A 15,892-nucleotide genomic window follows, 5' to 3' on the forward strand; every position below is an offset into this window, starting at 1 on the left:
ACCCAGGAAACTACAGACCAGTTAGTTTAACTTCTGTGCCAGGGAAGATAATGGAGCAAGTAATTAAGGAAATCATCTGCAAACACTTGGAAGGTGGTAAGGTGATAGGGAACAGCCAGCATGGATTTGTGAAGAACAAATCATGTCAAACCAATCTGATAGCTTTCTTTGATAGGATAACGAGCCTTGTGGATAAGGGTGAAGCGGTGGATGTGGTATACCTAGACTTTAGCAAGGCATTTGATACGGTCTCGCATGATATTCTTATCGATAAACTAGGCAAATACAATTTAGATGGGGCTACTATAAGGTGGGTGCATAACTGGCTGGATAACCGTACTCAGAGAGTTGTTATTAATGGTTCCCAATCCTGCTGGAAAGGCGTAACGAGTGGGGTACCGCAGGGGTCTGTTTTGGGACCGGCTCTGTTCAATATCTTCATCAACGACTTAGATATTGGCATAGAAAGTACGCTTATTAAGTTTGCAGATGATACCAAACTGGGAGGGATTGCAACTACTTTGGAGGACAGGGTCATAATTCAAAATGATCTGGACAAATTGGAGAAATGGTCTGAGGTAAACAGGATGAAGTTTAACAAAGACAAATGCAAAGTGCTCCACTTAGGAAGGAAAAATCAATTTCACACATACAGAATGGGAAAAGACTGTCTAGGAAGGAGTACGGCAGAAAGGGATCTAGGGGTTATAGTGGACCACAAGCTAAATATGAGTCAACAGTGTGATGCTGTTGCAAAAAAAAGCAAACATGATTCTGGGATGTATTAACAGGTGTGTTGTGAGCAAGACACAAGAAGTCATTCTTCCGCTCTACTCTGCTCTGGTTAGGCCTCAGCTGGAGTATTGTGTCCAGTTCTGGGCGCCGAATTTTAAAAAAGATGTGGAGAAAATGGAAAGGGTCCAAAGAAGAGCAACAAGAATGATTAAAGGTCTTGAGAACATGACCTATGAAGGAAGGCTGAAAGAATTGGGTTTGTTTAGTTTGGAAAAGAGAAGACTGAGAGGGGACATGATAACAGTTTTCAGGTATCTAAAAGGGTGTCATAAGGAGGAGGGAGAGAACTTGTTCACCTTAGCCTCTAAGGATAGAACCAGAAACAATGGGTTTAAACTGCAGCAAGGGAGGTCTAGGTTGGACATTAGGAAAAAGTTCCTAACTGTCAGGGTGGTTAAACACTGGAACAAATTGCCTAGGGAGGTTGTGGAATCTCCGTCTCTGGAGATATTTAAGAGTAGGTTAGATAAATGTCTATCAGGGATGGTCTAGACAGTATTTGGTCCTGCCATGCGGGCAGGGGACTGGACTCGATGACCTCTCGAGGTCCCTTCCAGTCCTATAATCTATGAATCTATGAATAAACTTATAGGGCTCCACAGCTATACTGGTCGTCGTCAACTTCCTCAACAAAAGGGCACACGTTGCACCTTATCAGACGATCCCCATTGCAAAAGTAACTGCTCATTTATCTTTCAACAACACCTTCACGCTCCATGGATTACCAACCAACATGACATTAGAATGTGGGCCACAATTTGTCTCCCCTTTTTGGGAAAAATTGGCCGAAGTCCTGAAGTCACTCTGCACATTTCCTCTGCTTACCACTACCAGACGGATGGACAATTGTAATGGGTAAATCAAATTCCAGAACAATAACTCTGTTGCTTTATCAACTACCATCAAGATGTTTGTTTCCAACTTTTACCTTTTATTGAATTTGCTTACAGTAACTCCAATCACAGATCAACCTGCCAAAACCCTTTCTATGCCAATTGTGGCTTCCACCCTCGATTCCATCCATCCCGCCAAACTCCCATGTCCTCATGGCCTCTGATTTGATTCAACACTTTCACGAGGAATTAAAATCACACTTAAACTCAGCCAAGGACGACTACAAATGATACATTGACCTCCATCAACAGGACCCTCCTCCCTTGTCGGTCGGAAACAAGTTAAGGCTCTTGATTCAACACTTGGATACCTCCTCAAGGAAACTAGACCACCATTACCTTGGCCTACTTTGATCATCCAACAGATCAACCCGGTGGCCTTCAAGCTCCACTTGCCCTGTGCCATGAAGATACATCCAGCATTCCATGTTTCCTTGTTAAAGAAATAGGTGGCCAACTCTTTTCCTGGATGCACACAACCACCCCCACCCCTCATCATGATCCGGGGGCAGGAAGATACCTGGTGAGACAGATGCTGGATTCTAAGCTCCTCTGATGATGACTTGTGGACTGGGAAGTGTATGCCCCGGTGAGTGGGGGGTGAGGTGAGGTGATGAACTAGAGCCTGATTAAGCCACATGCAGTGTTGAGTCACTCCTGAGCTAGGCTCCAGCCAATCCACAAGCCAGGAGCTGGTCTGATGGCTCTCAGAGCAGATATATAACCCTCACAGGAGAAAGAGCAGCTCGGTCTGCCCAGCGTCACTTCATGGCTTGGAACTCTCCCCTGCCTGAGAGTGGTGACAGACTCCACAGACCTTAGCCTGCTCCAGCCCTGCTCCAACCCGGCTCTTGCCTCCTGATTCCGGCTCTGACCGCTGGCTTTAGTTCCTCACCGGACTTCCACCACACAAACCAATAGGCCCATCCATCTCAGTTTCTGAAACCAGCAGCAACTGAGCTCTCTGTGGCTTTGCTAGTCTCAGGAGTGAGATATCAGCTAAAATCACCACTGCCTGTGGGATGAAGTGCCAATATTCAGTGCCACTGCCCTATACCTGTACCCATGGAATAGGAACTGAAACGTGACTGTTCTATGCAACCAAAATTCCTTCCCCTCCACTCGCCCCTGTTGGGCCACATTTTGTGGCTGGGGCTGGAGAGTGGTGCTGTGCAGGGGCACCCTGAAGCTGGCATGTCAACAAGCATGTCTTATTCAAAGTTTTTATGGGACTAAGGGAAGGGAGTTTTGAAATGTAACTTTCCCTTTCCACTGTGATGGTAAAGTCAGTGATACATATCTTTCTATCAGCAGCTTCTGCTGTTGTGGACTTGAGGGTGCCCTCCCACACACACACACACCTGCAGAACGCCTGAGGACTAGGGAGGACGTGTTCAGCAAGCTCCTGCCAGCCAGTGCTGCATCAGACCATGAACAAAGGAGCTGGAGTGGAGAGCCAACATGGCAGACAACATGTAAAAGGAGAGAGGGAACGGGAGATGCACCAGGACATAATGGGTCATCTCAGACAGCAAACACAGATGCTGCAGACCTTTTTGACCTGCAGGTCCAAAAATCCCAGACTCCTCACCCTTTGCAGTCCTTGGAGAACTCCATGCTAGCTGCTCCCAATGTCCTCGCAACATACCACTTGGCATCACGGGCCGCACCCTTACATCTACCGCTCCAGGCCAGGGGACAGCAGGGGAAACCACACCTTCACACACACTGACCTGTGAGACCACGGTTGGTGTATGCGTAGCCATGGTGGGCTACTTTTGTGCATTGAAATGGACAGAAATATTTGCTGCCTTTTCAATTGCAAAGTCCCATTCCATTAATTTATGTTTAAAGTCTGTATTGCGATGCCTGTCTTTTTGGACATTGTTTTTCTGCAGTGTTTTTGCCACTCAATAAATTCCTATTTATGGAGAATAAAATTCTCTTGATTGGTTCCCAGCATGTACTGCAGAATGCACGGTGGTACTCACAGCACCCTGTACTTGTCAATGTACAGCAAGCGCCATACAACTCATAGGCTCAGGAAAACAGTCATATTTATAGATGTGCAGCAAGCACTACCCGATTCCCAGCAGCACCTGCAGCTCCTGGCCCAGCACAGAACACTCCTGTGGCTCACCATTAAAGGGCTCTTTCAAAGCTTCCCTCAACCACACAGTTCCACATGGAGCTCTTATAATGGCCCTTGTGTCTGGCTGTTGAAACTTGGCAAACAGTCGCTCCACCTTTGCCCTGGTGGCAGCTTTCCCCCCTTTGTCTCACAGATATTATGCAGCGCACGGGAGGCAGCTACAACCAGTGGGATATTTTTCTCACAGAGAGCCAATCTAGTGAGTAAACACCACCAGCGTCCCCTCAATCTACCAAAAGCACATTCAATTGTCATTCTGCACCTGCTGAGCCAGTATCTGAATCTTTCCGTGGTGTTGTCGAAGTGGCCAGCATACGGCTTCATGAGCCAGGGGTAGGCTGGGTCTGCCCAAATCACCACCGGCATTTCCATATCACCAGTATGGTCAGGACAGAAGGTCCCTGCTTGCAGCTTTTTGAACAGGCCTGTGTTTTTAAGGATGCGAGTTTCATGCACCTCCCTTGACCAGCCCACCCTGATATCAGTGAAGCGTCCCTGGGGAATCCACCAACGCTTGCATAACCATGGAAATGTAGCCCTTTCTGTTGATGTACTCTGTGGCAAGGCAGGCTGGGGCCAAAATAGGGATATGCGTGCCGTCTATCATGCCACCATAGTTCGGCAACCCCATTGCTGCAAATCCAGCCGCTATGTCCTGCACAAACCTAGTCACAGGCCTGCCTAGCAGGAGACGATTAACGGCCCTGTGCTCGTGCATGACAATGGCCCCCACAGTGGATTTTTCAACTTCAGAATGATTTCCCACTGATCGGTAGCAATCCTGCATTGCAAGCTTCCGAAGTGCAATCAGCGCTGGCTTCTCTACTGTCCTTGCAGCTCTCACTCTACTGTCCATGTGCTAGAGGGCTGGGGCAGGCTTGGCTCAGATCCAGGAATGTGGCCTTTCGCCGCCACTGGTCATCATCCCAAACCTGCATTATGATGTGATCAAACCAGTCCAGGCTCGTTTCTCAGGCCCAGAAGCAGCATTCCGTCATTTGCAGCTGCTCCATGAATGCTACCAACAACCTGGAATTGTTCTTTGCAGAGTCCCTCAGTTAACTGTCCTTAAATAAATCCATATGTTTCCCAACGTTTGGGTACTTCCTGCAGGTCTGCAAATACAGGAGGACTGTGAGTCCCGTATTTAGTGTTCATGAGAGGGTTCCATGCTTCCGTCAGAGATGGTGGACATGGAGAAGTTCACATGGGTTTGTGGGATTAAAAAAAAATAAAAGGGGCAAAAATGATGGGATATTGATGGTATTATGGGATGGAGGAAGTTGCATGCTGGGAACTAGACCCCATCTCCCAGAGATCCCTGGGTAAGTCACTTCTATCCCACAGCACATTCTGAAAATTTCCTCAAGGGCATTGCATGGGACGGCGGCGTATGGCACACTGGGGTGCCTGCCCGTGGTGCACTACACTTTGCATTGGCACAAGCACTCCTGGTGGGTACACGCAGCTCTGACCCAAGCAGCCAAGTGTGCATGCACATGAGCAATATACACACTTTGACTGTGCGCCGATGCAACTTGCGCCAACCAAAGTTTGTAGTGTAGACGTGGCCTCAGCCAGCAAGGGCTAATGGCCCCACTGAGCCCTGCCCCATTACACAGACGTACGCTGTCAGGTAAAGATCTCCTTTCCTTTGCTTCCTGGGGAGAGGCCCAGCCCTGCCCCTCTGCTGAGACTGCTGATTGCCAGAGTCCTCCAGAAGATGCTAGGTCTGGCACAGAACTGTTGAGTTTGGATTTGGGATTATTTCTTTGCTTTAGTCCAAAATGACTATCAGGCTGTCCGTGCTGCCTGGGCCAGGTCTGCAGAGCCTCATGGGGATCCCCTGCCCAGGGAGGATGTGGGGAGTTGCCTCAATAAACTCCGTGGACTTTTGCTCCCTCTGGAGTCTGCCCTGAAATGTGTCTTGGATCCTGAAGAGCACAGTCATGAGCCCCTATTAACTAGACTAAAAACTGTCTAACTGATAGAGCTCGATGGGGATCATCAAGGGGGATTGTCAGCCAATGGGGCTGCTTCTCGTGAGGTCTGCAGGGATGGGTTCTAGGTCTGGCACTATGCAATAGTCTGGAAGGAAATACGGCTCACAGATTGGCAGAGCGGTAAATAATGCTGGGGACAGGGCTGTCATAGAGAGCGACCTGGCTCACGCACTGAGCTGGGCTCGTTTGAACACACCTCTATGCAGGGCCCAGCACGTCTAGAGCCCAAGAACGTCGGTCCCGTTTATGAGATGGGGACCATAGCCTGGAACATCCTGTGTCCCGGGACGCATGCACAGGTGGGTGGGAGGGTCAGTTTGAGTGCAGGAGTGTGAGGCAGCGGCGTGCAAAGGGGACCAGTTAAAAGGGGCATGGGCTGGTTGTGAGTGGCGCAAAGGGGCAGGGTGGGGTAGGAGTGTGAGAAGTGGGCATGCCAGCATTTCACCTGTCCCTCTTCCCCCAGGCTTCCCCGGCGTGAGGCTGGCCCAGCTGCCCGCCCAGTGGCTCCATGACGAGGGAGGTGCCCGTCTGGATGGTGCCCAGGTAGGGAGGAGCCAGCGCCCACCATGCCCTACGCCCTCCCTCCTCTGCACTGCGCCCTCAAGATGATGTCCCGCAAGAAGGCGCTGCTGCTGCTGCTGCTGGCACTCAGCACCCTTAGCCTGCTCATCCACCAGAGCACGCACCTCAACTGGTACAGAGCAAGGGAGGGGAAGGGGGAGGATGGGGTCATGCGGGAGTGGGTAGAAGAAGGGTTGGAGCATGGAGGGGGGTAGAGCTAGAGGATGAGGCAGGGGGCCTGTCGAGTGGAGCTATGGGGACAGGGCTAGGGAATGGGGGCAGGGGTGGGGCATGGATAGTAGGCAGGGCGGGATGGTACAGGGGCAGAGCTAGTGGGCATGGGGCTAGGGACAGGGGCAGATGGGCACGTGGGGCTGGGACATGAGGAGGAAATGGATGGGCCCATTGAGCTGATCAGGGCAGGGGTTCAGGGGAGTGCTGGGCTGGCCATGCCCCTCGTGCTGACCCCCCCTCTCCCAAGCAGGTCCCCCAAGCCTTCCTCCCCGGGCTGCCCCCCAGCCCCCTCGTCCCGCCCCAAGCACACCTCGGTGGCCTTCCTGAAGACCCACAAGACAGCGGGCACCACAGTGCAGAACATCCTTTTCCGCTTCGCTGAGCAGCACAACGTGACGGTGGCGCTGCCCCACCACGCCTGCGACCACCAGTTCTGCTACCCCCGCAACTTCTCCACCCGCTTCGTGCACCCACACACCCTGCCCCCCCGCATCATCGCCAGCCACCTGCGCTTCCAGCGCCAGGAGCTGCACCGCCTCATGCCCAACGACACGCTCTACGTCACCATCCTGCGCGAGCCCGTCGCCATGTTCGAGTCACTCTTCACCTACTACAACCAGTACTGCTCCGCCTTCAAACGGGTACCCAACGGCTCCATGGAAGCCTTCCTAGCCAACCCGCTGGCCTTCTATCGCCCCCAGGAGAAGTTCTCCATGTACGCCCACAACACCCTGCTCTATGACCTTGGCGGGGACAACGACCACAGCCCCGCTGACCCCGCCTACCTGCCCGGCTTCATCCGTCAGATGGAGGAGATCTTCTCGCTGGTGATGATCGCCGAGTACTTCGACGAGTCACTGGTGCTGCTGCGCCACCTGCTCTCCTGGGACCTGGAGGACATGCTCTACGTCAAGCTCAACATGCGCGGTCCCCGGTCCAAGGGCAACGTCAGCTCAGAGGCGCTGGCCACCCGGATCCGCGCCTGGAACGGGCTGGACGCCCAGCTCTACGACCACTTCAATGCCACCTTCTGGCGCAAGGTGGCGCAGGCAGGGCGGGAGTGCGTGGCGGAGGAGGTGCGGGCGCTGCGCCGGGCCTGCGAACAGCTGCTACGCCGCTGCTTCGGGGGGCGGCCCCAGCTGCGCCCCGCCACGCAGATCAAGAACAAGGAGCTGCGGCCCTGGCAGCCCAGCTCCAAGGTGGACATTGTGGGCTATGACCTGCCTCTGGCTGTGCCCGGCTCAGGTGCCCCCCCTGACGAGCGCTGCCTCAAGCTGGTCATGCCTGAGGTGCAGTACTCCCGCTATATGCTGCGCAAGCAGAGCCTGCGTACCCGCCGCAGGGCCGTGCTCCACCGCCCCCTGCCCCCCCGGGGAGTCCCACGCCCAGCCAGGGCCCTCCCACTCCGCCACCCCGCAATGCCCAAGGCAGCCTGAACAGGGGCTGGGACCTTAGCCCAGATTAGAGACTCCCACCTGGGCGTGGGGCTGTGCAGGCATCGTGGACCTGGCTTTCTGTGCCCCCCTGCCCTCGGATCGGCCATGGGGAGATCCCTTTGCTGGCCCCCTGCTCCCTCCCTGGGACAGTCCCCATCCTGCACAACAGCCCCACTCCCTCCCCCTGCATTCCACGTCCCTTTGGGAGGGCTGGATCTGAACTGAACGCCACTGGGGCCTGATCTGGCCCTGGGAAGCTGCCCCCTTCCTGAGCCTGCGTCGGGTCCATTTGCAGGTTCTGGATGGTTTGCATGTGACCTGGATTTGGAAATCCACCAATCACAGCCTGGGGACTGAGGCAGCGGGAGCCTGGGAGGGACGCCCAGCAACTCAGCACGGAACAACAGTGTCTATGGTTTGGGGCCAAGATGGTGGCCGCCCCCAACTCCAGCCTTTCTCCACTAGTGCTCCTCTGCCCCAGCATTGGCCCATACCTCCCCCTAGTGCTGCCACTCACATGCAGACATAGCACTTCATGGGAGACACAGGGACCAGGTCAACCCTGGGGAGGCGGGACTTGAACCCCTGCCCCAAGTAACAGAGCAGGGCCCCTCACACTAGCACCGGGGTTGCAGGAGAGAACCTCCCCTGGCCAGGCACACAACACCACACAGCCTATTGCACACAGACACCCCCCATCACTCGCAGAGCACCCCCCCATCACAGATAGCACACACATCCTATCAGTCCCCACCCCCACTTGCGTTTACCCACACACCTTGCACACAGTGCTTAATCTGTCATGAAACAGGTGCCGGGGCTCAAGCCATTTTTTTTCATTCATACCTGATGCAGCAAGCCCAGAGGTGCTGGGGCTAGGCACTGCCAGGCCCAGAGGTGCTGGGGCACCGCCCTGACAAGCCCTGGCCCAAATTAAACACTGGTTGCACACGTGCACAGTGTCACACACACAATCACTCACAGCTGGCCCCCTGTGCAATCACAAACATACCCCTCGCCAGGGTGCCACACTGGTGTAGCAAGGCGACAGTGTCCCAGCAGGAAGTGACTTCCTCCCCGAGACCCCAAGGGGGCACAGCCTGGCTCCTCCTCCCGCCCCATGAGCCATTTCCTGGGTAATGGTTCCCAGGAAGAGGCTGATGCTGAACAACTGTCAGGGGGATGGGAACCTGCCCCCAATAAAGGACTCTGTGAGGTGCCTGGTCTGCTCTGGTGTCTGTGGCTCATGGGGGGCAGGTGGGAGGTTCTGGTGGGTGGCTCTCTGTGGGTCATTGCCCCATGGGTACACCAGGGTGTGACCCCTGACACTCAGCAAGACATTGGCGCCCGTAGCTGGCAGCAGTAGGAGGTTGTTATCTTCCATGTGGCCAGAGCCTGAGGGGTGGCAGTCAGGCACACATGGCATGTGTTGCACACACCTTGAGCGTGACTCTAGGGACCAATGCAGCTGTGTCTGGGGAGGAGTTGAGGGCTGGTTCTTGAGGATGGTGACTGGCTTGCTGGCACCGATGGATGCTGGACTCACTGCAGGAGTGTTGTCAGGTAGAGGGGACCAGGTGCCTCATTCCCAGCCTCCAACCCTTGCTCCCCTTCCAGCAGGTCCCCCAGAGCTGGGTTTGCTAGGTCTCAGCCTAGCTCCAACAGAGGTCTTGAGGCAAGAACAGGGGTCCCCCTGCCCATAAGTCCCTGGCAGGGAGTCCAGGGGGCATGGACCACAGAGATCTGCCATGGAGAGAAGGGGTCAGTGTGGGGCAAAGGAAGAGGCATTGGCAGGTAGCAGGGAGAGGGGAGGTACAGATGCCCCCAGCAGGCCTAGGCAATGGGCATGTTGGTACAGGGTGAGGGGGGCATCTAGTGGTCAGACTGTGTGCCCCAGGGATCTTGTGCCCCCCTTTCCTGGACCTTCTTATGCAGAATGGGGTTGGGGGTCACAGAGTGGAGGACAAGGGGGGCAGCAAGTAATTGCCCCCTTGTACCATAAAGGTGAGAGAGTGACACCAGTGGCAGCAGCTGGCTTCACACATCCCTGGCAAAGGGCGAAGGACCATCCTGCACCATAGACCGTACCCAGCCCAGGGAGTGGGATATGGGCCTTTTCCCCTCTTGAGGGCACCAGACCCAGGGCAGCAGGACTAGCTAGCTCAGGGGAGCAGGCAATGGGGGGCTGGTATGTGGGCAGAGGCTGTCTCTCTCCCCTCCCCCCCAGCAATCCCACACTGAGCATGCCAGCACAGATGGCAGTGTGAAGACATGGCAGCCGATAGCTCCAGGGAGTGGGATGAGTGACCTGCAGAGATGTGGACACCCCAATGGTGGTGGTGGGGCACCGCTGGGCCAGGAGGATGAGGGCTGGCTGGATCATTGGACTCATTGGGGTCCATTTACAGCCCCTCGAGGAGCACACCTCTCTGACCTTGCTTCTGCACAACGGGGAGCTGATGGGGGCGGTCCCATGTGCAGGGTGGGCAAGACCTGTCTGGATGGGCCCACAGCTCTAATGTGGGGTGGCACGGTGGAGGGGATACCAGGATGGATTGGCGGCAGGGAAGAGGGGATACCAGGGCGGATGGGTGGCAGGGTGGAGGATAGTATTGGACTGATAACATTGACAGCACACCAGCCCCTCTGTGTCCAGAGTCTAACTGAACCAGTTCTGGCTGAGATACATAATGCTAAAATCTGCGCACTGATGCAGATTAAAAAGTAATCTTCTATCCCCCAGCACTGGGGGACTTAGGCAAGTGCCTAGTCACGGGCCTGTGCCATGGAGATACGGGACTGACGCTTATGATCATCACAGATTTCTTACCCTCCCAAGCTTCGGGCTCATCCCTCCAGTGCAGAGAAGCATGCACAGCCACAGAACCACACAGCCACCCCCAGAGAATATGGGACGCAGTTAAGCTCCGTAGCCCAGCCCTCAGGCAGCTGATTTCTGCAAAAAGATTAGATCTGCCCAGATTCCCCACAATTTCAGGACAATAAATGCCTCCCGGTGGCAATAGGATTTCACAAATATAAATGCTACTACTGTGCATAGCTCACATCCTGAGATGCAGCCGTCTCTGGGGTGGGGCACAGGGGCTCTCTATGTAAGGATCCCTCACCCAGCCCTGAAATGCAGCCACCTCTGGAGTAGAGCGCAGGGGGCTGGCTGTTTAACAGCTGAACGTGGGTTTGTGACAGGGAGTGGGGAAGGACAGTGAATTTAATTTAAGCCCTAAGGGGGAGAAGATTTCAGAGCTGCATTGGGACATTAGGACCAGCACTGACTGGGAGGGGAGACTGGCCCGCTACTGCGCCCCACCCCACGCCCTACAGCACAGCACCCCCTAGCACCACACTATGGCATTGGGGTCAGCCCTGGCTGTGTCCCATGCCTGTGGTGTCCCAGCCCAGCCCTGCTGAGCGTGGGAGTCCCGGCTGGTCACATCCCAGAGCTGGGCATAGGCCTTGGGGTCCCCTGGGTCCTATACTGGCAGGCGGGCCCAGCTAAGTACAGCTGCAGAGATTAACCTTGCCATGCAGAGGTGTGAGGGGAGGGAGTAAGAGACTTCTGAAGGGTGCAGGGGGGAAGGGGAGCAAGGGAAGGGTCCATGCACTGGGCCCAGCACCTCTCAGCCCCCTGTCCTCCCCCCACAGCTGGGGCTGAGACTCTGCAGGGGCGGGGGCAACCGACTTCGCAATGGGATTTTCTCACTAATCCCCTGGGGCCTCCTTTGATTGGCTCAGACAGACACTGGGCTGTGGGTCAGACGGACACAGCAGCTCCTCCCAGTGGAGCCTTGTGGTCCCCAGAGCTGATTACAGGGAGCACGTCCGGGATGACCTCCCCTCTGCCTGGCCCAGGACAGAGCCACAGGCGGCATCGGAGGAGGTACGGGCACTGCCCCCATCTCTCCACACAGGGACTGGCACAGCTCCCCCACACCCTCATAGGAACCAGCACAGCCCCCCACCCCCATAGAGACCAGCACAGCCCCCCCGCATAGGAACCAGCACAGCCCCAACTGCCACAGCATGCCCCCCACCCCCATAGGAACCAACACAGCCCCCACATAGGAACCAGCACAGCTCCATCTGCCACAGTATGGCCCCCACCCTCATAGGAACCAGCACAGCCCCCCTTCACCATCCCTCCACAGGGATGGGAACTATCCCCCTCCTCCACAGCCCAGCCCCCCATAGAGGCCATCACAGCTCTTCCCCTCTGCTGCAGCTGCCACCCTTCCCACCCAGCAGAGACCAGCACTGCTGCCCGCTGCCACCCCCATCCCCCAGGGACCAGCACAGTCTTGAGTGACACGAGTGCCTGGGCATCAGGGTGACACTCCCTGGCCTGGGCCATCCAGGAGGTCGGCCTAGAGGCTCTAAAAGACCCTTCTGGCCTTAACATTTGTGAATGAACCTACAACTCCCTCCATTCTCCACGCACACCCACCAACCACCCAGCCTGCATGCTCACCCCCGTCACCGTCTATCCGTCCATCCCCCCTCCCATCCCACACACTCAGCAGCAGGAACTGGGGGTGTTGCTGCCTCTCCCTGTGCGGGTGAGGGGTGGAGCTGATTAGGGGGTACTGCTGGCAGGATGGGGTGGAACTGACAAGGTGAGTGTGGGGGTGACCCCTGCTGGGGCAGAGCCTCCTGCTCCCAGGGTGGGGCAAGCAGGCCCTAGGGGGTCCCTGTGGGTGCTGTGTATCAGGGAACAGCCCAGGTGGGAGCTGACCCATCCCTGCCTCACCCCACAGCCCTGGAGCACAGGCAGCTGAGCTGTGCCGGGTATGGCAGGAGCTGTGTGTGCGGGAACGCCAGGCGCGGGACCGGAACCGCCAACTGCTGCAGGACTTTGGTCACCTGGAGACCCAGCTGGGGCTGCTCTGGGCCAGGACAGATGCCGTCAGGAGGAGGAAGGTGAGACGGGCTCAGCACCAGGACATCTTGCTGAGCGGGCTGATCACAGAGAGCCGCATCCGGGGAGAGTCAGACTCAGACAGGGGACAGCACCCCAAGAGAAATAGACTGAATCAGGACTCCTGGCTTCAAGCCCGTGTTCTCAGAGGGGAGTGGTGCCTAGTGGTTAGTGTGTGTGTGTGGGGGGGTGAACTCCTGGGTTCTATCCTCCCGGAAAGAGGATGGTTTAGCACCATCAGTGCAGAGGGTGGGTGGAAATCAGTAATTCCATGGGGCAAGAGAGGATGCTGAGACACCGGGGAAGGAATTCAGCCCTGGGGGATCCAGATGGGGCCTGTGGTGGGACCAAGGGCAGAGGGTCGCATACCTGTCTTGCTCATCTCAGGTGGACTATGACAAATTTCTGCAGCGGCTGCTTCTTCACCCAAGGATGGAGGCAGGGAGCCCTGGCCAGGTCCCTCAGCACCAGGTAGGCACAGCCCAGTCACACTAAACCTCTTGGGCGAGAGGGAGTTGGCACCAGAGTGTTGGAGCATTGGGGCCGGCACTGACTGTGAGGGGAGAGTGCCCCCACCCCTCCCTGCAGCCCTTCCCTCTCCCCACAGTTCTTGGGTTCTCCCCCTCACCCTCCAAAGCACTGGCCTGGCCTAACCCTGCTTAGCGTGAGCTCTGCCTTGAAGCATGATGGGCTCTGGAATCATCCAGATACTCGGTTGATTTCTCTTCCCCCTCTCCCCAGGACTGGGTCTCCGCCTGGACGTTGGACCTGCCTCTGCGCTCACACTCTGGGAGATACCTCCCTGACCCCACACAGTGGATGAACCATCTGCAGTATCGGACCTGGGGGCCTCATCCCATCTCCCCCACACAGTCCCCAGAGCCTGCTGCCTTCCTTGCATCCACAGGGGCAGATGGGGCTGGGCCCATGGAGGGTAAGGAGATAGCCCTGTCCCTGTTCTGTGCCGCTCAGCCTGGAAGCCCACCCGGACTCCTGGGTCCTCCTGTCCCTGCTCTATACTGCTTGTCCTGGGAGCCCGAACTCCTGGGTCCTCCTGTCCCTGCTGATGCCTCTTTCTTCTCTGCCCCCTAGCAGCCAGGCCCACAGGGGGCCCCCTTGGCACATCCTGGCTCCACAGAGGGCACATCGCCAAGGACCATGGCTACAGGATGCTGGCTGCTATGCCCCCTCAGGAGTCATCCCTACTTCTCCCCCCACATCGTCTCCGCTTTCCCAACACAGCTGAATCAAATGGTGCGCCTGGGGAGTCCATGTGGGTGAGGGACGGGGCTCTCCTGGGTGGCAGTGCTCCAGGCACCCCCCTGGCACCCGCAGCAAGAGGAGAGCTGCTCCTGGTGGGGAGGCCCAGGGGCCTGTCCTGAGAAGTGGGGAGTCCAGAGGGTGGATGGGCACATGGAGGGTGCAGCACATCCCGGCCACCGGGTGCCATCACCCAGCCATGTCCATGCAGCACTGGAGGGGAGTGGGGGTGTGGGAAGAAGGGTGCTCTAGGGGCTGAGAATGAGGAGTGGGGTAGCTGGGGGGCTAATGTGTCTCTGGAGGGTGGGGTCCAATCCCCCAGCCTTCATCCAGTCTCCTGGGAGGAGCCCTACCTCTTTGCCAAGCCCTAGGCGTGGCATTTCACAAGGGCGAGCTCTGCAGCTCTCTGTCTCTGCTAGACCCAAAGGCCCCTTCTCCCCACACTCTACAGCGAGTCCACCTGAATGGAGACTCCAGCGGGGGCTTCCCCTCTCCAGGCAGCGTTAGTCGCCTGCACGCCAGGATCAGCTCAGCCTGGAAAAGGCAGGGGGCCGAAGCAGCCAGATTTGCTGGAATCCTGTGCGGGGCGGAAACTCAACCCTCTGACCTGCCCCCAGGCCCCTGGCCTTTCAGAGGTGGCTCAGCCTTCCAGCTCCCTCTGCCTGCAAATCCTTCTGCCATATTCCATCCAGGGGCCAGCCTTCTGCCGGCTTGTGAAGGGGAAGGGGAGCCCCCTTCGGCTTGGCAGGTCTCCCGCAACAGCCTCACCCCAGCTCCTGCTGCCCCTCCAGTTTGACACTGGGAATCCCTGAGCCTCGCTGGCAAACCCCCCTCCCACTAGCCTGGGCAGCAGCCTCTTGTCCCAAGCCTCACTGGTCAGCCAGTTAGCCACAGCTGCGGGGAGCTAGTCGGCCCTTAACGACTGTGGCAGAGCAGGGTTTATACACCCCACTCAGGGCCCCTCCTTGGTACCCCATTTCAATGTGTCTTCACTGCAGGCACCTTAACCAGGGGCCAGCCCCCCTTGGGGTTAGATACTCGTTGGGTCCAAACTGATCCAGGCTGCTCCATTGGAGCAGGGGAGTGTTACCTCGGCACCATGTCTCCCACCCCCTGGGCCCTCCTCTCATCCATCTCTCTGGGGCTGAGGCACCAGCTGTCCCAAGGGCAAGCCCGCTGGACCTGAGGGCTGAGCCCCACCCCGGGCACATCACCCTCCATATGGGTTAGCCCAGAGGCCTTCTGCTGATGAGCCTCAGGTCTATCCAGGCCCCCAAAGGCTGGGGAAATGGATCTTCCCTCTGGAGGTGCAGGCCCCAGCCAGTTACACCCCATAGTCCTGACCCGCGAGCAGCTTGCCTGCCCACTCATGTCCTATTCAGCTACAGCCTTGCACCTCAGGACTTTAGGATCCCGCGACAGGAGTCAACCATTCCCCCCAGTTCAGGTTTGCCCTAAGCCCCCAAGTGAACCCTTTGTGCGTCCCCAACTTGGGCCAGTCCCCACCTTTGGTTTTTACTCCGAGCCAGACCTACTGGCTATGATCTCATCTGCCGAACGACCCGTGCTACACAGCTGCTGATCCACTAACCACAGCCTGAGCTCATGCGAGCAGATTCCACAGA

At 56.7% G+C, this 15,892-nt stretch overlaps 1 protein-coding gene across 4 annotated transcripts in view; it reads left to right on the forward strand.

The window, feature by feature from the left end:
- Positions 1 to 9,287, forward strand: part of GAL3ST3 (galactose-3-O-sulfotransferase 3) — a 47,729-nt gene extending 38,442 nt beyond the window's left edge. For all 4 annotated transcript variants that reach the window (XM_034777057.1, XM_034777060.1, XM_034777058.1 and 1 more), the window contains 2 exons: positions 6,307 to 6,537; positions 6,889 to 9,287. In XM_034777057.1, the coding sequence (XP_034632948.1) occupies positions 6,410 to 6,537; positions 6,889 to 8,074 (1,314 nt within the window). In that variant the 5' untranslated portion in view covers positions 6,307 to 6,409 and the 3' untranslated portion in view covers positions 8,075 to 9,287. The remainder of the gene's footprint in view (positions 1 to 6,306; positions 6,538 to 6,888) is intronic.
- The last annotated feature ends 6,605 nt before the right edge of the window (positions 9,288 to 15,892 follow it).

The sequence above is a fragment of the Trachemys scripta genome, chromosome 7, assembly GCF_013100865.1.
Source record: "Trachemys scripta elegans isolate TJP31775 chromosome 7, CAS_Tse_1.0, whole genome shotgun sequence".
NCBI classification, from domain to species: Eukaryota; Metazoa; Chordata; order Testudines; family Emydidae; genus Trachemys; species Trachemys scripta.